Source organism: Denticeps clupeoides, chromosome 7, assembly GCF_900700375.1.
Source record: "Denticeps clupeoides chromosome 7, fDenClu1.1, whole genome shotgun sequence".
In the NCBI taxonomy this organism is placed as follows: domain Eukaryota; kingdom Metazoa; phylum Chordata; class Actinopteri; order Clupeiformes; family Denticipitidae; genus Denticeps; species Denticeps clupeoides.
The window spans coordinates 19,014,892-19,039,272 of record NC_041713.1 but is presented as its reverse complement, the minus strand read 5'-3'; the positions used below and the strand labels follow the sequence as shown (position 1 = coordinate 19,039,272).

Genomic DNA, 24,381 nt, shown 5'->3' with positions numbered 1-24,381 from the left:
ATATTTTACAATTTCACCAATTGTACGAAATTAACTAATTCAACAACGATTCCACTCTTCCTCTTCCTTCCTCTACTTTGCGTGGAATGGGTAAAATTGTAAAAAGTTAAAACAATGTATTAATTCAACAACCATTCCACTGTCAACCCCTCGTCTTTTAACCTTGTCCCCGTTTTCAACATTTTAATTAGCGTTAACGTGAAATTGCACGAGGTCCGACGAGCACGTGACTCCGGTACTCCTTTAAAGGACGTCGTGACGTCACGCAGCGGAGAGGCGGGAGGGAAGTGGGGGGGTCTTTAAATATTTACCAGCGGCTTCTCGCTGCTGCCGCCGCCGCTGCAGCAGAAGAGAAAAAGAAGAAGACAAAAACCAGAAGGAATCAGCTCCTGAGAAGTTTATGAAAAGGCGGGGAAGCGGCGGACTCCCGGATGGCGACGCCGAAGGGATCGCGCGCAAGTTCGCGGGGAGCCGCGGGCCACGCGTGGAGGTCGCGCCGAGGGAACTTCTCTTCAGCAGAGTCATAAAGTCCACGGAGATGCTGGGCTGCTCATGGAGCCCTCCTCGAATCCGCAAATGACCCGGGCAAGGGGGGGAACCGAGACGAGAACCCAGAGGAACACCATGAAGTCTCGCGGTCGATGGAGACATGGCGTATAGGGTCCTGTCCAGCCGCGTCGCGCCATCCTCGCACCGACTGAGCCGCGGGTTCCTCTGCATATTCACGCTGTCGCTGTCCGTCACCTATTTATGCTACAGCCACATCTTCCGCTCGGACGCCGTCACCATGCCCAGCCAGCGCTTCGGGGAGCCGCTCGGGGCTCCCGGGAGCAACGCGGGGGCCAAGAGGCTCCTGCACAAGTTGCATCACTGCACGTCGCCCAGGGTCGCCCCGGACGCCCGGCCAGCGCCCAGCGCGGCGCCCCGGGCGCGGGATTACAAGGCGGCCAACGCCAGCGGCGCGCAGCGCTACGGGAATAAAAAGTTGCCCAACGCGCTGATAGTCGGGGTGAAGAAGGGCGGGACCAGGGCGGTGCTGGAGTTCATTCGGATTCATCCGGACGTGCGCGCCGTGGGCACGGAGCCGCACTTTTTTGACAGAAATTACGATAAAGGCTTGGACTGGTACAGGTAAGGGACAAGCTGCTTATCTGCACGGAGATCAGAGAGTGTGTGCGTTTAATGTGTGTGAAAGGACTCTGCCAAATACTGAGCTGAAGTTCCTCCGGTCACCAACTGTTCATGGTGGGAGTTCATAGTGACCCTGTAGATCCAACACAAAGTCAGTGAGACTAGATACATCTGACAGATGGGATAACACAAACTCAACTATATATATATATATATGTGTGTGTGTGTGTGTGTGTGTGTGTGTGTGTGTGTCATATTATAAAATTGTTGCACATGTGCGTTATCCCATCTGTCGGATGTTTTTAGTCTCAGTGATGTTGTGTTGGACGTGTGTGTGTGTAGATAGATATAGATTGATAGATAGATATGGTGACCTCCGAGGTAGGGAGTTTGAGTCCCAGCTTGGACCTTGTGTGTGTGTGTGTGTGTGTATGTGTTTAATGTGTGTGAATGGACTCTGCCAAATACTGAGCTGAAGTTCCTCCAGTCACCAACTGTTCATGGTGGGAGTTCATAGTGACCCTGTAGATCCAACACAACGTCAGTCAGACTAGAAACATCTGACAGATGGGACAAACTCACACACACGCAGCACCATATATATAGATATATAGATATGTATTATGAAATTGTTGCGTGTGTGTGTGTGTGTTATCCCATCTGTCAGATCTTTCTAGTCTCAGTGATGTGTTTGATGTGTGTGTGTAGATAGATATAGTTTGATAGATGGATAGCTATGGTCCCAGCTTGGACCTTGTGTGTGTGTGCGTGGCATTCACACGTTCTCCCTGGGTTTCCTCTGGGTTCTCCGCTTTCCTATCAGTCCAAAGGAATGCCCACTAGGTGGTTTGGCCGCCCTGTACTGTCTGTAGGTCTGAGTGTGTGAGGTGAACGGTGGGTTTGTGCGTATCTGTGTGCACCCTGTGGTGGGCGAGTCCCCCGCACTGCGTCCGGTGCCCCTCATTTCCTGAGTCGGAATAAGTGGTTATGGAAAGTGATAGATAGATAGATAGATCAAGCAGATCAAATTTTTTTGTGCGAATGCTGCCCTTTTTTAATATAACAACCATAAAAACAAATATTCACATTGGCACAGCGGTATGATTTAACCTTGGCTGGCAACCTCGAATCCTCGAATTATTGCAGTGTTAGGGTACGGGAGGAGGATCCGTGTGTCGGTGTCAATGTGTCGTTCTTAGCTAGGGGACTTTTGACAGTTTCCACCCGTCCCTCTGCGGAGGAGAGGGACGGGTGGAGAGGAGCGAGTGCAGCTTCGGGCCGGAGTACTTACGCATAGAAACACACACATCTTACACCTCGTGCACAAACACAGCACAGCACAGCCTCCCATGGGCCAAACACACACCTAGCAAAGATCTGGCGCTGTGGCCCGCCGCGGCGAGCCCAGGGACCGCCCTTCATAACTCCGGAAGATGAGACCCGTAAACACAACAAATCAAATACAGGAAGATTAAAGACACACACCGGCTTGGCCGATGGCGTCTGCGCCGCAGCGCCTCTCACATGCCGCACGCCGAGCACCAGGCAGCTGGCGGCGAGACGAGGGCGAAGAGTCAGGCTGATCGATGAAGGCTCTGGCAGCGGGCACTGAAGTTATGGAGCGATGAGGTGGGAAATTGATATGGACTTCCGCCTTTCAGATTAGGGTTGGGCTGAATGCACACCAGCACCACTCCATATTAGCATTGTGAAAATTCATAAGAATTGGATTAATGTCATAATAACGCTCTGTATTATTATTTTTTTTTTTTTATTAAGATGTGAGCGGTGTAAACAACATAATTCATAATCATTGATTAATTTGATATGAAATAAAATAATCAGTACTGCTGTATTGCACTGAATTGCTATGTAACACTTGTGTATAATAAAAACGTGCACATTGGATGAAATTCCATAAAGTTATGAGTTTTGGTGTAATTGTCACACACACACACACCACACACACATATATATATATAAAATGATCCGTAACTATTATTAGTGAAATCATGGTCACCATTATCAAGTGGATTATTTGTTTATTTGTTTTTTGTTTTTTAAATAAATAAAAAAAAATGAGAGAAATTAGAATGAACAACTATGATAAAAATTGTGAACTCATTTTTAGAAAGATTTTGGGCCGATGCAAGATTCCCTTTAACCATTTTTTAAAATTAGGCTGCCTGATAACATGCAGTGTAATTACACAGATAAACACAGACAATTAATATATAGATATAGATTTTATTATATATATATATATATATAACACACACACACACACACACTGTCATGATCCAATCCGGAAGAGGTCCGGAGTTTCACGTTAGTCCTGTAATATTTCCTAATTGTGTTCACCTGTGTCAAATGTATAAAGCTTCCCTGTTTGTGTCTGTTCACTGTCGGGTCTTTGTTATATGTTACCTGTTCACAAATTACCGGATGTCTCCCCTGATCTCTTCTTCACGAATGAAACCCCTGTTTCGTGATGTCGTGCGAATGCGTCCTTCTTCTTCGTCAAGTCTTGTCATCATTTCCGATCCCCTGCCTCGCCATGCCAAACGGCCGTGACACACACACACAGTACAGGCCAAAAGTTTGTATACACCTTTTCATTCAATGTGGTTTCTTTATTTTCATGACCATTTACGTTCGTAGATTCTCACTGAAGGCATCAAAACTAAGAATGAACACATGTGGAGTTATGTACTTAACAAAAAAAGGTGAAATAACTGAAAACATGTTTTATATTCTAGTTTCTTCAAAATAGCCGCCCTTTGCTCTGATTACTGCTTTGCACACTCTTGGCATTCTCTCGATGAGCTTCAAGAGAATCAATGTAAATGGTCATGCAAATAAAGAAAACACATTGAATGAGAAGGTGCGTCCAAACTTTTGGCCTGTACTGTGTGTGTGTGTGTGTATGTATGTATGTATGTATGACGTGGTAACATGGATGCAGCTATTTAAATGAATAAACAGTTGGTAAACACAAGTACATCTTATTGAACATAATTTATTACCAATTATCATAGTAGAACAGCTTTCTCAAGCAGTTTGTGATGCATTTTGGAAACAGGAGATGAGCCCCTGGTCTAATGCGCCACCTGGCTTGAGAAACCCGTTCTCAAAGACCTACTTTTATTTGGGTAGCACACATATTCTGAATGCCTTCGGCAGAATTCAAATGAGCCATTTTAATATAGATTAATGTAGATTAATCTAAAATCTAGATTCATTTAGATTACTCTAGATTAAGAAAATTAATCTATGCCCACCTCTAATATATATATATATATATATATATATATATATATATATATATATATATATATATATATATACATACATACATACATACATACATACATACATACATACATACATACATACATACATACATACATACATACATACATATATATATATATATATATATATATATATATATATATATATATATATATATATATATATATATATATATATGCATGCTCTTGACCAAGTTACAGCCTGCCCTGCTTTGTCCCAATGGTGGCAAATTGGAAGAATTCAATGCAAGAAACATATTTATTATTTGTTGAAACAGGAGAAGGTGAAGTATGTTTGATGAATCTGTCACCTCTTTTTACCTTCATGGCGGCTTTGTTCACTATTGTCATCATCAAAAGCCGCTTCATGAGATGCTCATCAACGCGAGCGAATTAAAAGAAAGTGTTCAGCATAACCCTTCAGGACTGTTGGAAAACCGTCCCCGAGCCCCCGTAGTCCCATGTCTTTAGTTTTGTTCTATAATATACAAAAATGCAAGATCCATAAATGAGTAGGTGTGTCCATTGATCAGCAGAAACATCTTTGCATTGTATGTCCCTTCATTATTAGAAACGACAGTTAGCTGCAAAAGACCGTTCTAATACCCTTATGTCTCTTGAAAACTTTCAAATTCCCCAATTATAAAATTTAACCAGCGTTCTATAGCACATTTACACATAACAGGCTTTGTGTGTGTTAGAAACATTCGCACATGCACACAGTCCTCATCAATACTGCTTGTTGGCTGGTTAATTAAAATGTCACCAAAGGCAAGACGCTAAAACTTTTTCCCTAATCCACCGCGAAAGCAATTTTTATTTCAACCGTCTTGCGACAAGAGACACCTGAAGTAATGAAAGTGATGAATTAGCCAATTAAGTCGAATGTTTCACAAAAGTCTTTTTAATAACGCGTCAGCCCTCCATCATGCGAGGAATGGGAACAATTCTGTGGCTGACGTCAGTGTGAACGCACCCCAAAATATAACAAGGTTCCCAGCAACGCCGCCAAAGGCCCTGCTACAACCTAGTTTTTATTAATTGCCACGCGCCCGGGATTATTCACACCCTTTCACCCCTGGAGAAGCCGCCGTGAGCGGAGAGACAGACAAATGCTGCGGTGTTCATTATTACGCTTCCAGGGCAGAACGTACCCCCGCGGCCTCATTTGTATACAGAGAGACTGGATCCCCATTATCGCCGGCAGGCTGCCGAAATGGACATTATGCGCAGATGGAACCAATTTCACGACTCTTCCACGGCTGTTCGTTCTGCCTCGTTTTTTTTTTTCCCGTGGACCGGATCATAAAATCAAACAAATGCGCACCACTACACACCATCAGAACTTAAAAGGGCATCTCGGCTCTATTGATTTTACTGGAGTCAGGAAAGCTTCAATTACATTTCCAGAGAAGTGCTCAAATTGTGTGAGAGGCGTTTTAACATTTGATGCAGCCAAGAATTTTCCCTTGGTCCACCATTAATTGGCTCGAGGGGGGGCCGAGGAAACGCAGTCGTCAGAAAGGTTGACGAGGACACAAAGTTGGATGGAGCTCGTTTTCCTGGAAAAGACGATTATTTAAAAAAAAAAAAAAAGTAGCGTTGGTACCTCTGTGGTAAAGTGATGGTCTGGAATGCTTTTCTGCGTTAGAAACGCAGTCTGAGATTCTGGTGTGTAACCCTGAGCCTCATAGGTGTTAATATTAATTACCAAAAATGTCTCCGGTGCCGATGAACACCTAAGAAAATGCGCTGTTCGGGGGACATTTTCCATATTAAACGACTCATTACAGCCGAGTGCCACCAGTAACGGCTAGAGATAAACATGCTTACCAGTGGGACTGCAGTATTATTTGGACAGGATCTATTTTTTAATGAGATATCTGCAGAAGGAGGGACAGAATGGTGTGTAATGGTACTTTTGCACCAGCTGTGGTTTATTTCCCTCCTGGTTTGAGCATTTCGGCACTAAGTAAAGTTTTGAAAGCCCATAAAATGGTAGGACCTGGCCCTCTATATCTATAACAGCACAGCATAATCCATAGAGTATTTTAAGAACATGTAGCATAAAAAAAGTCCAAAAGTCAAGTAGGCCAGCACTTCCTATTCAGCAACCCAGCAGCCATTCGTTGGCGCGATGCTGGAACGCAGCTTCACTCATCAGTCGCATGGCACGGAAGAAATATGAAAGTGACATCTAATTAAAATGCATCTGCTTAAGTGCCACCGCTGTACTGGGGTGAAGCGTGTTCTCTCCCTCCCTTTCAAATCGTGTCAGTTCCAGCACGCACCAGTAGAGGTGCAGTTCAAATCAAATTCACTTGTATTTATTTATTCATTTATTAATTTTTTAATCCCTCGTTAAGAGAAAGAAAAAAAAAAAAGGAATCAAAAGACAAATGAAATAAACAACAATAACAACAGGGTTAAGAAAAGGATTAGACAGATTCTGAAGGCTGTGCGTGTCATTTCTGAATAACCTCTGGGCATTTTCCGCAAGTAAATAAAAGGTCGTGTTGTCAACATTCCCGCGGCTTATTCAATTGGAACGGGCAACACAATTAACATCACGTTCGTCAGAGAACATGCATAGCCTGCTGGTCCTTGATTGAGAAGGCCCTCCAAAGAGCTTCCCCATTGTTGCGTGATTGGACTCACTCCCCGTGTCAGGGAATGAAAGCGTTTGACTTGTCTCATTCCCTCTGCCCGTTATCTTTTCAATGCAAGCCCGCCGTCTGTCGTTGGCTTTTGAGTCAGGATATTAATATATTCTGTTATTCCCGTGCAAAAGAATGGCGGCACCTCGCTCAGCCAGAAGTAATTACTCAGGTTCCCTTGAAAACGTGGCACGTGGCTGTCAAGCGAGGTCAGAAAGTTTCACGTTTCCAGCTTCAGTATTAAGCCCCTCCCGCTCTCTACATAGGTGAGAGTGCAGGGACCGTTTCATTGTGCAAGGGGGACCTGAAGGACCTCACAGTCAAATAAATCAGTTCTGGCAGCAGGGATGGGATTTTTTGTGTGTATCACAGTTGGTTTGACAGCACCTGATCACATGCGTGTATGTGACAGATACTAATAGTGGTAAATGAGACTTGTGATCCTACACAAGTGTGTCGTGGTCGACGGTATTAATTAATTTATTCGAAGTAGAACTTTGGCCGAAACCAACACTGCACCGTATCAGTTTGCACTTCTTCAGTTGTTAATGTATGGGCTGTATTCTACTTATTACATTTTACTGATATTTATTACATTTACATTTAAGGCACGCCCTTATCCAGAGCGACTTACAACGTGCTTCAATGTTACCATCAATGAAGTGATTAATTCTGGTTCACTAGGACCCCCAACTATGAATACAATCATTTTATTCACTCTGTTGTAGTTTCTATAAAAAAGTAAGACAATAAAAAGGTTCCAAGTTCATCTAAATATTCTCTAAAGAGGAAGGTCTTTTGAAGGCGCTCAGTGACTGAGCTGTTCTGACCTCGAGGGGAAGTTCATTGAAGAAGAAGAGTCTAGATGAGCGTCTACCTCGTACCTTCAGAGATGGAGGGACCAGGCGAGCAGTACTGGAGGCTCGGAGTATACGAGGTGCAGAGCTAATTAATAATTGGATCACATGGGGGTCAAGCTTCACTAATGTCTTATGGGTTTTTCAGAAAAGATAAAGTATATAAAGGGAGAAGCCTATAGGCTTGAATGTACAGCTCCCACACATTACAAAGGTAATTTGTTCCATTTGTGAAATCTTGTACTTGTGAAGATCATTTGTTTGAAGGGTATAGTTTGCTATTTACTTGGTGTAAAAAACATAAAATTGGGCATCCACAATCCATTTGTGAGATATTTAAAGATATTTTCTGTGCATTTGGAAAGCGTCTTGATGCATCTTCAGTCCTTCAGACTGCAGGCCAGCCGTCATAACCTCCCGCAGCCCTCCGTCTCCCAGGGACTGCAACTGAGGTAAATGAACCCCGAAAATATCCCGGTCCTGATTAGGGACGGGACCCTACAACTCAAATGGGTTTCGGGGGATTGACAGGCCTACGACCTTTCAACTCTGTCGTCTTTATTTCCAGGCCTCTGCTTCCCTGGGTATCGGCAGCATTATTTTTAGTGGCTAACTTCAACATCAAGAAATATGAGGAGTCCTTTCTTCTCCAACACACTGGCTATTTTTAGTGGAATGGCGTATTTCTCTCCAAACCATGCCGCCCCGGCGCGTTCACGCCGCGGGCACAGTCTCAGATAGACGCTTGCGTCACGGCGCTGTGCTGTCATGTACGGCGCGAGCTCCGTAGTCGCCCTCCGTGGCGGCTGGCTTCCGGGAGTCTGTCCCCCGCAGCCTCCCTGCCAGCCTGCCCACCACGCGCCGCCTGGGCCGCTCGTCTTTAACTCTTAATCGACTTTCATTGGGCTCGGTAGTGATTAACAGCCGGACATCCTCCCCGATGAGGCGAGCGAAGGCGAGAGAGAGAGAGAGAGTACAATATTAACGAGGTAATATTTTCCAGCACGGACGGAATTAAGCCATTCCCTCTTATCAGGGCCGCGAGTGATGACTGCAGTTAGTAATTACTTTGTGCAGTGGCTCAGGCATTATGGGAGGCCTTGTTTATTAGCGCGCGCGATAAACAATCTGAATCTCTCAAACGCACCGCGGGGTTTAGGCAGCGCGCCTCCCTTCGGGCATCGCTCCCTTCCCATATCAAGCTGTCTCCATAACTGACAGGCCCTTTTTTTTTTTTTTTTGTCTGGATATGGTTGCATGCCTCGCTATGAGGCTCTGCGAAAATGACTGCCGCTCATTATCTGGAAATATGTATTCAGCTCATGTCCTCCTCAGTGAGGTCTCTCCTTTGCCCACAGCCACATCTGAAATATATTATCATTTTTTTTTTGATAATTGATTGCATTTTATGTGCATTTTAATGCACTGTTATCAGTAGTATTATTCATATGTGTATTTTAGAAACATCATGTGAATATATATTATTGTAATACTACTGATAACAGTGTATATATATATATATATATGAGTATATGTGAATATACATTATTATTTTGAATGTAGCAATAGTATGTTATATTATTTATTATGCAAGGTATTGCAATTCTTTTATTTTCAATTTAGGATATACTACCATATATATATATATTAGAATTGGTATGTTTATATATTAAAATTTTGATACCGTAAGACTAATCCCTGGCTGGACCATAACTCAGGGCCGGGTGCTTCCTGGACAGAGTTCATTATTAGTCTCAGTGATGACAGGGATCCTGGCCAGGGCCATAACTCTCTAAATCTCCTCCCCAGCCGGGGGAGGAGACTGCTTCACCTCTGCCTGCTATGATTGATGGTTTCCAATTTAATTCCCAATCAGGTCAGGGCTGCTTAAATATTACTGTCCAGTCCTCAGAGTCGTCATAAAGCACTTTAATTAGCGCAATGAGGCACAAATTAATTATGTGGAAATAGCGTCACCACTGAACAGTTAATGCTTGTTGCTGACAGGCCTGACGGGGTTCAAGTTAATGCCGTGTCACGGATTTTCCAGTCCTCTTTTCTGCAGCCGGGAAGATTGCAGCGATAAGCGTCTCACAGAAGAAGAAGAAAAAAAAAAACTAGATTTTATGTAAAGTACTACAGTGAAATTCTACTGGGCATTGTATTTAATCCACCGATTGTGAAGGCGTTACTCTGCCGGCTGACAGCGGATATGCATTATCCTGGAAACGCTGAGATTTCAGAGCGCCTCCTCCTCGCTGGCAGCCTGCAGGCCATTTAAGTGAAATCCATTAAGGTCAAAACACATTGATTACTTTTCCAAAATATGACCTTTATCATTTGTACGTGTCAGATATTGAAGAGCCGTGGGTTGAATCTGAAATGTGGCAGAAATGTGCATTAAAGATGCATTAAAACCACAAATAACTGCTAATAAAGGGATGAAGAGCTAACACTGTGACCGTTTGGCTCAGAGCACAAATGGCACTGAACAGTCTCACAGACTCAGGGTTCTCCTAGAAGTGCTAAAATGTACAGGATGTATCATCATCTCAAATAGCTTTGCCTGAGTGACTGTATAATTGAATTGCACTGGGCTACAAATCAACCGAATGTGATGCAAAATTGCCCGCTGCCCTTGAAATCCTTCCTCCTCTTCAATCACAACAACTGCATTTATTTTTGCCTTTCCTGACTGATGCATTTTCTGAATTCATGGCATATATATATATTTTTTTTTAATGTTCATGAGACTTTAGCAAAAGATGTGGAGATGGACTTTAAATGCAAACCTCTGACCTGTGAGTAAAACCTGAGCGGTCAATTCCTCACTCCTCATAGCCCTCATCAGGGCTGCAGGTACCGGAGGACAGCCTGGGCGGGGCACCAGCCTCCCACAGAACTGGTCAAATAGAAAATATAATACACTGATGTAATTTATATGTGTAATATAAGTGTAATATATTTGAAACTACAAAATACAAAGGATAAACATGCTTTATGCAACCCGACAATAGTGACTGATCGATGACAACAGTGGTGCATGCAGGAAAAAATGCATATGAAATGAAATGTGTTTCAAATGTCCTTTATTGAATGAAATTTATATAGCTTACAGTATGGCTCACAGTATATTGTATTTCATAGTAAAGTGTACCACTCATTTATTCATCCACATTTGCAGCTTTCTTCATCAAAACTGTACCCGATTTCAGCACCACTGTAATGTTGAACAGTAAAGCACTATGAAAGTTGGTTTAAATGGCCATTTTCACAATGCTATAAAAGGCGGAACACATGGGAAGCACAAGAAAAGATGCCTCTGTCTCATAAAATACAATATTTTCTTACACGTTTATGTGAGATGGGGGATATGAGTGCCCCGTAGCCTGGATGCCCTCAACTGAACAACTTTTTTCCTTAAATACGTTGCACAAAGAAACAAAAAGCATTCATGTGTATTGCATCAGCAGCTGAATGGACAAAACTATACCCAGTATGACTGGTTACTGTAACACCAGTCTGGCATTTACATTTTTACATTTACAACAGACGGCCTAATCCAGAGCAGACCTTTACAATCAGCAGGTACAGGGACGGTCCCCCCCTGGAGACACTCAGGGTTATGTGTCTTGCTCAGGGACACAATGGTAGTAAGTGGGGTTTGAACCTGGGACTTCTGGGTCACAGACGAGTGTGTCACCCACTAGGCTACCAGTACCCTGCGTGGGTACCAGGGGAAGGGGGCGGGCTGTATATTGTTATGATGTGTGTATGTGTGTGTGTGTGTATCGCAGTTTACTTCATTTCAACAAAGTGATTAAAATGTCAAAGCTGTCCCCTAATGCCTTCTGACTCAACATATTAAGAGCTTCACCAATAACCTGTGGCAGAGAGCGCTTGCTAAATTTAACGTCAGCCCCCAGAATGATAGACAAAATAGGAAACCATCCATCTTGCTGCACGGAATGATTAATGTATCTGTGGGGGTTGGTGGGCGTGGCATTTAATTTTGTTTTAATGCATGTTCATAAGAACGTTGGAAATGTGAAGCTGATGTGCTTTTTTTTTTTTTGTGAATTTAACTTTCACGGCAGGATGCAGGGAGCTATAATGCACTTGTTTTGCACGTGACAAACGTCCCCTGCCCTTCTGAGGATCATTTAGTCACGTGTGGACGCTACTCTGCATTATCCAAGATGCACTTAAAACCACACGCCACACATGGCATTTCTCACGCTTAGAACGGTTACCGGCTACACGCGCACATGCAAGAAAGTGTCCCGCTTTTGGACTGAGAAACCTGGCAACACTACCGCCACGTTAAGGAACCCTCCACAAAGTCCAACAGCACCCGTGGCCACAGTCAATTAAGGCCGCCGCAACTTTTCGAGGCTTAATGTGCTCTCTCGGTGTCACTTCTGATTTCATCATATTTAAGTGGGAGGTGTGATGTCCATTAGTAATGAAGTGAATAGCCTCACCAATTAATCAGAGCCTTTTACTCTCCCCTTATTTTGCCATATTTCATGATTTTATAAAAACACCTCACATTTTTTCCCAGGTGTAAATAAGCTGTACAATGAAAGTAGTCATAATTTACATAACAGACCGATAGATGGATGTATATAATGTATTCAGTATGAGCCATGCACAAATTTACGCTTTCTGTTTTAATATGAAGAGAACGGGGTGTGCACATCTGTGGCCTCCTCAGATCCGTCCAGAAGCAACGTTCCTACGCCTGCGAATGCACCATGCAGGCATCACTCTGACAAATGGAATGAAATTTCCTGAAACCGTTTGCATTATTATTCCACGCCATAAAGTTCCCCTAACTTCACTGTGGCCATCAAGCAATAAAAGGGAAGAACATAACAGGCAACTTGCATATGGAGGTTTTTATAATTAAACCCCCCTGTTTTCTGGAGAAGGAATGTCTCTTCTTTACCACTTATTAATACCACTTTTCCAATCAGAAATAGTGTTATCTATGTGCTAATGTTGCGGTCTATTCTAAATGATATGTATATGAATTGCGTGTAATTGAGCGATGATTAAGGGTCACGTTGTGTACAGATTTCTCTGTTGGTGCGGGCTGAATGAAGAGCTGGTTTTTGCTTGGTGCGGATCATTTTGCAGCACAGTCCATCATCTGCCTCCACTCTAAAGCTGCTTGTTTATTGGTGCCTGACAGGCAGGTTCTGTGCTCTATATTGTGGCTATTGTGGAAAGGGATTTTGTACCTGAAAAACTTATAAACTGTGACATTTTCCGGTGTAAAAAAAAATTGCTGGTGAGTTAGTATTTTTCATTCATCTTATGGGGATATGGCCAGCATCTTAAAATAGTCCATTAGAGTTACGCATAATTCCAAAAAACTAGCATCTTGTGTTGTCTAGTGTTTAGATTTAATCATAAAGATATTCCCCACGTGAAAAAGTGGATGAAAAATATTAGTAACTTAGACATATTTCATTAATCCCTTAAGAGTGAACAGAAGTGTGAGAGTTTGGTAAGGAATAAGTACTAGAACATGCTTTCAGGTTTCTGATTTGCATCAGTTGGCCAAAAAAGGGTTTACATTTTTAGTTGACTGCACTAAAAGTTGGAGTTGGATTTTATTATTGACAATAAAAATATGTGGAACCAGGGGTGGCCATTGTCCCCCAGACCAGTAAACTGAATTAACCTAATGAGACAAATAACTTTGCATTATTATATTCATAGGCTTTAACATAGAATTGCCCCATTCTGAGAAGGCACAAGTTATAGAAGTGTGAAGAAGTGCGCTGGTTCCACTCTGTGGTTGTACGAAGCCTACCTGAGTCGCTGTTGTTCACGATTGCTCCCATTTTGTTACGCCATCACTAATAGTTGACCGTGGAATATTTCTACAAATTCTACAAAATGAGAGCGACCCTTTCTTTCGTAATTTTTTGTAATTATCTGTAATATCTTGTCTTGTAATTAGAGTGCTTGGCCTGCAAAGGCCACGGCTTCGTAGACAGCGTCCATCAATGGTGACAGCTTCAGGGATGGGTTATGATATGAATTTTAGCTGGTTTTAGCTGGCTTTAATTCTGCCAAATGTCTGTGCTGAAATGTTGAAAATGTTACAGTATATTTTTGATTACGGTGTGTTGATGTGCATTCGATCAGCATAGGCAACAGATAAATAAACACACAGTTAGGCTGTTTGCTAGAACAACCGTTTATTTCACCCCGTGCAAGATTAATGGTGGCCTCCGGCCATGAACTAGTAGGGCTAACTGAGACACCCTGGCCAGCAGCCGGAGATTCATAAATCAGGCTAAATGGATCGATATTTCAGGGAGTGCAACTGTAACTTATGGCCACCTCCTCCTTTGGAAGTCCCATTAAGGAAAGGTCTGAATGACTCATAGCTTTTGGAGGCTTCAGGTCGTTTTTCTTGCACCCTTCCCTCTTCATAGGGCCAGTGCAGTACAATACACCTGTGGGGTTATCATCATCCTGATTAATAAAAATATTATTTAATATTTGTTTTGCATGCAGCGAGCCAAAGTGTTTCTCTTAGAGCCAAAATGTCCGGATTGTCCAATAAGAAACGGACTGCTTTCTGATTCATGGTGAAGTCTGTTCATATTATATCAGTCAAGGTTGCGTTGATCCAGCGAATCCAAGTATCAACATGACAGCGGCTCGTTTTTTAGAGATTCCAATGAACGTGACGTACCGTCTTATTCATCGCACTAATGGCAGCTGCTGACCCAGGGCTTCGGTCCTTCGATTCTACGCCTCTTTCATTTGGGGGAAAGGATTTAGTATGTAAATGATTAGTCATCACCTTTTATTATGAGCACTATAAAGAAAAGAATCACCTTGAGCAGACGAAAAAAGTTGGAAAAACTTTATCCCGTTCGACCCGTCTCCGGAGACTGAAAAATCCATTCAAAATATTCTAGCAAATATATGTGAAGAGCAGCTTGACAACATTTTGGTGAATTTTAATATGCAGCCGAACATTTTATAGCCCAGCCGTGCGTGACTGTAATAATGCCTCCTGGCAATAAACGCCGCCGGAGTTGGATTTAAGCAATCACGGAATACGTAACAGCTCCGGCAATTGTTATGAGCTTTTGTAGAAGTAGCACCAGCAGGGCTGCAATGCTTTGCCAGTCAGTAATTGACCAGGCAAACGTCTACATCAAGCTGAAGAAAAATAAAAACCGGTTTGAGTGCAACGCTGTTTGACGGAATGAATATCACTCCAAAAAGGGAGTTAGAATTTCCAACGGCATCTTCTGGAAATGTACAAATGGGATGACCTACTTCATATGCCCCAGATTTGCCTCCATTGTGCATGCGTAATGCCGGTGATGGTGATTTATGAGCACTGGTAGGAGATGTGGCTCGGATTTGATCATTTCCCTTGCCCTTCAGTGCAGCAGTCGCCCGGGAGACATGGAGCAGGGAACGTTGCCACAAAGAAGTGAAACTTCAAGTGTGTGTGTGTGTGTGTGTGCGCTGATTACTTTGTCACTTCCAGTTGCAAAATACCTATAAATCATACAAAGGGTTTAAACGCATATGCATGGGCGCGCAATGGAAAATGTTCCTCCTTTGTAATTAAAAATTAAATGCTCGTAATATCTTTAAAAGCTTGAGTAATTACCACAGAGCATTTAATCTGGTTTCAGAGAGTTATATGGTTATATATTGGCTTCATTAGAGAATGAAAATATATATATATATATATAGAAATCCTGAAAGAAAGAAAATGTGCCATTGAAACACGAACACTCTCAGTTTGCAAAGCATGGATTTAAGAAGATTCTATGAACAAACAGATGGAAGCTGCAATATGCGTATTTTGTTTCAGACATTATTGTTTGAGAGATGTAAGTCCAGATTTGTCATGGATTTCCTCCGGGTTCTCCAGCTTCTTCACACTGTCAGAAGGTGTTAGGTGTACCGGCAACTCCCAAGGGGCAGCACTTACGAGAAGTGAGTGAGATGAGTAGGTAGCATTAATGACACAGCCATACAGCGTCTTCTTTGTTTTGAAATTGCAGTTGAAAATGAAGTTTCTGTATTGCCCTCACACACTTGTAACTGTTAGGAAATAACTGGAATCTGGAACAGCGTTCCCTCAACACGCCGCTGTCTTGGTTGACATCCACAAGATTCAGTCCCCAGTCATCCAGAAGGTCGATGTCCAAAAATCCACAGTGGAATTCGGATGAGGAGCTCTTATTTTATTTGATTTTTTTTCTTGCCTCAGTAGCTGCCGCTATCGCTTTGATCTTTTTGCTCAGGATCGTTGCCTCGCCGATAGGCGGACAGTCTTCTGTTCAGCAGACTGAGGCAGTGGGTGCCGCTCCGCTCATTTCCCCCCTTCTGCTGATGAAAGCAGGCTGAAAGTATGATGATGCCTCCACCGCGGCGGCTTTAGATGGCCTGCGTGCCTGAAGAGCGGTTTTGTGCAGCGCCCTGCAAAGCTGAAATGTGTTGAACTTCGACCCATGAGTGCTCTGACACATTGTCGTGAGCCCAATAGAAACCGTGCACTGAAGCGCATTCAACCGCATCATCTTACTGCGGCGCCGCGAGGAAGGCGGTAGGTGCGCGTAGGCCTGCCCGGTGTGTTTTTGGCAGCGTATATGAAATTGAAATAGCATGTCGTAACTTGTGAACCTGCGTTTCCGTTTCTCTGATGAAATGATGAGGTATTGTTCCAAATCGCATTATGAGGTGGGATCTTGGCCGTGATGAAATGTGAGCCGGATTGGTTGGCACTGTGCCGCTGCAGGGAACAACCTGGCCTCACACCTCTAAGGTTGTGTCCTTGTTTGCCCTTGGGCGTGGGCGTGTTGAGTTTGCATGTTCTCTGGGCTCTCCGGTTTCCTTCCGCCGCCCAAAGACATGCACACTAGGTTGATTGGCGACTTGTAAATTGATTGTAGGTGTGAGCGACTGGCACCCTGCCCTGGGACGGTGTCCCGGGATGGGCTCCGGCAGCCACAACCTTGAGTAAAAGGACAAGTCAAGGATCGCGAGCGAGTAAGTTGTTGCTCACCCAGGATCTACTGAAAGATCTATTGGGCGGGCAGAGATAATGTTACGTCTGATCTGTGTAGATCCTGTAGATCCAGTAGATCCTGGTGAGACGAGATTATAGTTCTATAAAGGTAGTTGTAGATATAGTAAATGCATTATAATGCAGCATTAATCTGAACCAGTGTGTTGGTTTTGTTGTGTCAAGAACTGCTTTCCATCCCTTCGTTATAAAACGCGCCCTCAGAAGGAGCTCACTGATCAATAAGAAACGAGGCCGAGGGGAGAAAACATGTCTACCTATCGTCAGACACTGGCTGAAGTTGTGCTCTGTGCCGGGGGTTCAATCTCACAGAGGTATGCCCACTGGCCTGCACGCCCAACGCAGCCGTTTTGTAAATGCTGAAACCGTGGAAACGTAACCGCGAGCCGGCTTTGATGACATTGCTGTAAGTCTCTGTGTTTTAGTGTTACCCTTTGATGAATGAAAGTCTTATTGTAGCAGCTTCCAGGCGAATGTCAGCGCCACCTCGCAGCGACTTGTCTTTCAGCAGGAAGCTCCCAGGGGGACGTTGTGCATTTAGCAAACCTACAATGCTGCCAAACATACTTTTCAAGTGAATTTTTTATTTTGTTATTCTATTGGCATTCCTCGTGTTACAAGAATTATTTGGATTTATTTATTAATAAATGTTTAGTAAATATAACGTACTAGGTATGTTATTATAATGTGTAGCTGTACAGTGTATGTATTATTAGACTAAAAGATATAATTAGTAGTGGAACTAAAGTACCCACTATTAATAAAGTATGTGCACTCCATTATATTTCAGCACAGTATTCTGTATTAATTACATATTTACATAATAATAATGTTTGCAAAAAAAAAAAAAAAAAAGGACTGTACTTGGTCGGTCAAAGTTGCACCAAAACATTGCGTGTACTTTGTTAAAAAGAAAAAAAAAGACGTTTTACAATCATTGTTTTTATCAATTTCGATCAATTTTAGGCACGGTGAAACTGGAGTGCGGAAACAGTGCCCATAACATTTTACAGTTTTCTTGGATAACAACGAGTAAAGACCAATATAATTTTATCTGCTCTTAGGGTCGAAGAATGATCTGCTAGGATAGTACGAATCTATAGTGGCAAATTATTGGAAAATAAATAAAGAAGTAATTAATTTCTCAAAATACAGCTTTTTTTTTGTCCAGCTTCATCTCTGATGTCTCTCTTCTTTCTCCAGGGGTCTGATGCCACGTACCATTGAGAGCCAGATCACCATGGAAAAAACCCCCAGCTACTTTGTCACACACGAGGCACCCAGGCGCATATCCAGCATGTCCCGCAACACCAAGCTGATAGTGGTGGTGCGCAACCCCGTCACGAGGGCCATCTCCGACTACACGCAGACACTGTCCAAAAAGCCCGACATCCCCAGTTTCGAGGAGCTCGCCTTCAAGAACAGGAGCGAGGGCGAGGTGGACACCTCCTGGAACGCCATCCGCATCGGTATGTACATCCTCCACCTGGAGAACTGGCTGCAGTACTTCCACCTGTCCCAGATCCACTTCGTCAGCGGCGAGCGGCTCATCACCGACCCGGCAGGGGAGCTGGGCCGTGTCCAGGACTTCTTGGGCCTCAAGCGCATCATCACAGACAAGCACTTCTATTTCAACAGAACCAAGGGCTTTCCTTGTCTGAAGAAGCCCGAGAGCAGCAGCCAGCCTCGGTGCTTGGGCAAGTCCAAGGGCAGAACTCATGTGCAGATAGACCAGGAGGTCATTGAACAGCTCAGAGACTTTTATCGGCCTTTCAACGTCAAATTTTTCGAAATGGTGGGACATGACTTTCGGTGGGACTGAGGAGGAGAGATTAGCACTGGTTTTACGATATTGATTAAGTGTTAGGTTGAAGCCTATAACTTGAAACTTTCAAATGACACCAAACCAAATGCTCTTAATATATTGCTTATTTATTGAAATGTAGGTCATATCCAAAATCAAAAGGAATGCAAAGAGGAAGGGACGCTATCTTTCACATGAAAAATCCTTTAATGCCAACAGATTTGAAACCACTGTGTTTCGGGTATGGAGCAACTGGAGCACAGTCATTCATCCTCTCAGTACGTATGTCGTGTGTCATGCACAGCGTCTCATCCATCAGTTCCCACAGTGGCCCACGAGCCATCCTGACTGACAAAACAAAAGCGCATACACGCGCGTGTCATTTATACCATACAATGTACACAGAAAGGAATTAAAATTTGCCGCTAGAACTCGTCTTCTGACTGCTTACTTCTGTCGTACGTGTTGCTTATTCAGTTTTTGGATTTCGTGTTTGCATCCCAAGTTCGCCAAAGATGAACATAACGTGATGCTATCAAACCACAACTTGATGTGAAAAGTGCCTTTTAAATGCCTATGTATTCTCTCTTAACTCCCCTTTAAGTTTATTTGATGCTATTCTTTGAAACAGTTCTGCAGGCAGAATGGCAGACAGTCTTTGAAAGGCCAATACCCACCACCGTATTTGCCATCACATTGTTGTGATCTGATCACGTAGGAAGTAACAAAGCAATTGCTTTCCGAGGTAGATTTAACCTTCAGATGAAATACCAAGAAGATCTGAAGACGTTCTTGTAAATGGCGTGAACTTTGACGGACACTGACACTGGTAACAAGCAGCATCAACAAAATTCGGCAGGACGTGTCAAGCGCTGTTGAAATCTGTGCACCAAAGTAGTGGGGATCTTGCACCGTACAGAACATTAGGTTTGTGAGAGATTCATATTGCTCTGCTTGCACAGGAATGTTTTCCTGCACGTTGATATTGATTAAACTACATCAAGAATGCAAAAAAATCTGGTTTCTTAAATCATAGTTCTACCATATCTCTGAAACTCATCTTATCTGTGAAAACATCTTATCAAGAGCAGATAAGATAAGATGACCCTTTATTAGTCCCAAAAGTGGGAAATTTACATTGTCACGGCAGGAAGTGGTCAGTACAAGATAAGAGCAGAAAAAACAATAGCACAGACACTACGTCGACTGTATAATATAATGTACAAATAAGCAAATAACTAGTCGTAGAATAGAAAAAATATAAAACAGTGAATGTCAGTATATACATAAAAGATATATTTGTAAGATTTGACATGTGTACAGAGTGTGTAGATATAAACATTTTGCAGTTAAGAGAAGTGGAGATGTGTGTGTACTGGATGTGTGTGATTGTGTGGTCAGCTGTTGTAGAGCCTGACAGCGGTTGGCAGGAAAGACCTTCTGAATCTCTCCGTTCCACATCGTGGGTGCCGCGGCCTGCCTCTGAAGGAGCTGCTCAGTCCTGTCAGGGTCTCCTGCATGGGGTGGGAGATGTTGTCCGGCAGGGATGACAGCTTAGCCGCCATCCTCCTGTCACTCACCACCTCCACTGGGTCCAGAGGGCATCCTAGAACAGAACTGGCCCTCCAGATCAGCCTGTTCAGTCTCTTCCTGTCCCCAGCAGACCACACCGTAAAAGATGGCTGAGGCCACCACAGAGTCATAAAAGAGTCTTCAATAGTGGGCCCTTCACCCCAAAAGACCTGCAGGCTGGTTTCAGAATGTGTTTTCTGATTAGTGGCACTGCCAGGCCCGTTTTACTGGGGCATGTGACCCAGTATTGATCTCCTGTTATAACAAGCTCCTATAGTTGGCAGTAGATTAAGTTAGATTGATAATAATTGGGAAAGAATTGATTTCTTTTCTAATCCACAATGCCAAAGCAATGTAGATTAAATGGAAAATAAAACCTTGGGGTCCAGGTCTGTGTACTGCGGTGCATTCGTTGCAGAAAGGGAAAGGGCTGAGTTTCCCAAAAGTAGTTCATAAAAATCCCTTTGATGAATCTGAGATATAAGGAGCTGCAGAGAGAGTTAAAGACTTTAATGCAAATTAGCTAATACTGCTAACAGCTGGATATTAACATCAAATAACAGTGTGTTAAGTGCAAGCGTGTGTGTGTGTGTGTGTGTGTGTGTGCTCTAATTTTGTCCTAGGTTCTGTCCTCTGATTGGCAGCACCTGCAAGCTATCAGGAGCATGTCTACACCCGTGGAGGCGGGACATAGTTTCTATGAATGAGAACTCTGCCCTGGTGGGGGGCAACATTATTTGTGCAGTGTGCCACCAGTAAACCATCCATCTCGTTGCGGACACAGCGTACCGGACACGTGCGAGGACAAGGTAGTACGTGAACGAATTTACGTACCACCCGTAGGTTGGAACTCTTTTATACACCCTAGAAGTAGCGGGTGGGCGCCAAGCCATGCATGTTTTGGTTTCAAGTGAAAGGCTGAATAAAACTAATTTGCATGGTTTGTGTATTGCATTCTTATTCACTAATTCTCTAAAAAATATCAAATTGCATAATTTGGTGGGAGATAAATCCCAATCACACACGGTAAAGTACACACGCACGGCTTTAAACCCCAGTGTGTCTCGTTTCGTTTCCTAACCTTTTCTTGCTGCGTTTGCTCCATCTCAGACGCTGCCATCTCATTCCACAACACTGATGCTCCGATCGGCCCTGCTGCATGCAACGTTCTAGGCACCTCAGACTCCACAGCCCATTAACGTCCCCGAAGCACTGAAGTGCGGTAAAAAATCCAAGCGGCTACTGTAGCGCACAGAATTGTTGCATTGCCCCAAAACTCGGACTTGTTTTAGTTGTCTTACTTACTTTACTTCTTTTACTTACTCCGATTTGAGCTTCCGCAATGAAATGGATCCTCACTTCATATCATGGCTTCAGATGTGTGACCCACTGGGCCTCATCTACGGTCTGACGTCTCTTAACGCTGATGTTCCTGAGCTGATTAAGCTCGGCTTCCGCCTTAAACATAAGACGATGTCCCATCTTGAAGAGGCATGCGCTGTATAAGACATGACACTAATTAGCAGCTCTACAAATCTCATAACAGTCAGCGCTGTTAAAAATTGACTGAGGCAATTACGTGCATGTGCAGATCCCCGGCGAGAAAAAACCCGTCAGCAGCATAAAAGCAAAACTGTGTGGTGTGTCATTTTAAAAATGCTTTTAATTAATTGTCAGGAAAACATAAGCACGCTTCTTATTTCAGGACACACTTTAAATTTGTCGTGGTTAATGGAGAATACGCGAGTCAAAGTACGAGCAAGCTGGACCAAATTAATGAGGTTTAGCCGCGTAGTGCATGTAAAAGCTGGGCCAGAGTGGCGTTTCTAATGTACGATCCCCCACATCTAAACCCAGCGGCTGCCAGCGTGCTGACAGATTCGTTTTTTTGGTCGCACGGCTTGGGAGAGAACGTGCGGGTGATAATTGGGATGGAAATATTGGCTGCAGGTAGGCAGTCGCTCCTCTCCTGCCGTCACTCACTGTTCGTGTTTTGGACAGCCTCTCAAGTGCTGACTGGTCATTAATTTGACTAACCGATTCCTCCGGCACAGCCTTTGTGAGCTGTAAAAAAAAAAAAAGTTTATGATCTTTAATGAATCATTCCTGCATGCACACCTTTAGCGCGTTGTTTACGCGAATTCCTCCCGCTCAGATAGGATCGCATTAGTGCTGTCAGAAAACAGACAGGCGTCGGATTTGATCCTCGACCCGAATAAGGATTCTTGCAGACAACTGGAAGTAAATAGGTTTACTTACTTACATTCCCAGCAATTTAAACAGAACAGATTTTTCTCAACCCCGCCCCCCCCAAGCATCATCATGTCCTCTCTCACCACATCCATCCCACGTCCTACTGGGCCTTTACCTTGTCCTCTTGCTGGCAGCTTCACGCATACCTTCTCCCGACGTGCTCGGTGTTTTACAAGCCAATGCAATCTCATCCCGAGCTTTTCCTCTAATTCGCTCATTCCTAATGTCATGTCCATGCGTGTCTCCTGCAACTCTCTTCTTCACCTACCTTCCACACTTCCCGTTGGACTGGACTATTTAACACATGTATTCTGCTGAATTGTTATGTTAACGATAAATATACAGCATAAGCAATAAGCAAAAATGTTGTCTAAGTTGCATATTAACGTTGTTTAATGTGTGCTTTATGTCCAGAGTTTAGATATTGTCCTTTTCTGGAACACTGTTATTGATAGCATGATACCGTGATAGCCTGACCCATTTGGTACTCAACAACAGCATTTTCTGAGACATCTATGCCCATCTTTTTCAGTAAGCATTGTATTGATATTTAAATAATAATCATATGGAAAACAATTAGCATAATAATATATAACTTGTGCAAGAGTACTTGCTTGAACTGGGCAATATGATCGATCAGATTTCAAAGATTTTGACGTCACGGTGCCCCTCTGGTTTTGTGAAGGCTACAAGCATGTGAACAAAATATTTCCGCTGTGGTGCCTTAAAGTATTTGGTGCATGTAATTATTTTTCCTTCCTCGACCATAGTATAAAAAGGGTTTGCTGCAGGAATGAGGGTAAGCAACACATTCACATTACTGTTCCTTTTTTTTGTCTAGTGGAGTTTGAAAATGTAGATGGCACCAGTCGGGTCTGTCTAGACCGTTGTTTTCAAAAGTACGTGCTTTATAGTATGAACGAAAAATACATTTGCTTTTTGGTAGAATTTCATTGCTTTTTTTTGTATCGATCGACTGTTACTCATTCAGGTGCTGATACTATTCCATTGTATTATTCTAGGCTGTACATTTTACTTTTTTTCTTTAATTAAGCTATTTTATTACATCCTCTCAGTTGTGTTTGGTCGTCTGGGTTTACCAGAATTCCAAGTTTCGTTTTTTTTTTTTTTTTAGCAATTGTCCCAGCCGCCGGCCCACTGCTGCAACCTCTGTTGCTTACAGCCTTTTTTGACAGATTACTGCTTCACACCAAGTGCTTTGCCTTGTCTATTCTTCTGGATTGCCCCTGCCTGTCTGTTGTTCCGATTTTAATGACCAAATGCACGCCCCACGATGACTATTTAGCCCCGCCGCGGCTGCCAGAAGACACGGCGCGCTTCCATTACAGCTACGCCGCGGTAAAGACTGAGTCTTTTCCTGCACCGTGTGAGTCTCCCACCACCACCACAGCGCGGTCTCCCAGACTGCTCCAGCCACGCCCACGCTCCAGCCCTCTCTCTCTTCCTGTCTGCTCACACCATTCCGAGCGCCCACGTCCTGATCCCCCCCAGTCCCCCTGTTTCTTCCACACCTCCCAACATGAAAGTAATGTTTGAATCTGCAGTTTTTACTGACCTTCTGCACTGTCGGGGGGTTGATTCAGTTGTCTGAACTGTGCTGTTGAATGTTAATGAGTGTCCCTGGCATCAGACTAACAGGTTGTTCAAGTTCCCCTCAAATTGGCATAAACTGTCCTAGATACAGCAAAAC

General features: G+C 43.4%; 1 protein-coding gene across 1 annotated transcript; it reads left to right on the top strand.

The window, feature by feature from the left end:
• The first annotated feature begins 341 nt into the window (after window positions 1-341).
• Window positions 342-19,276, top strand: hs3st2 (heparan sulfate (glucosamine) 3-O-sulfotransferase 2). Its single transcript, XM_028986501.1, has 2 exons — window positions 342-1,131; window positions 18,245-19,276. Exons 1-2 carry the CDS (start codon window positions 650-652, stop codon window positions 18,861-18,863), a joined length of 1,101 nt encoding a protein of 366 aa, XP_028842334.1. The 5' UTR covers window positions 342-649; the 3' UTR covers window positions 18,864-19,276.
• The last annotated feature ends 5,105 nt before the right edge of the window (window positions 19,277-24,381 follow it).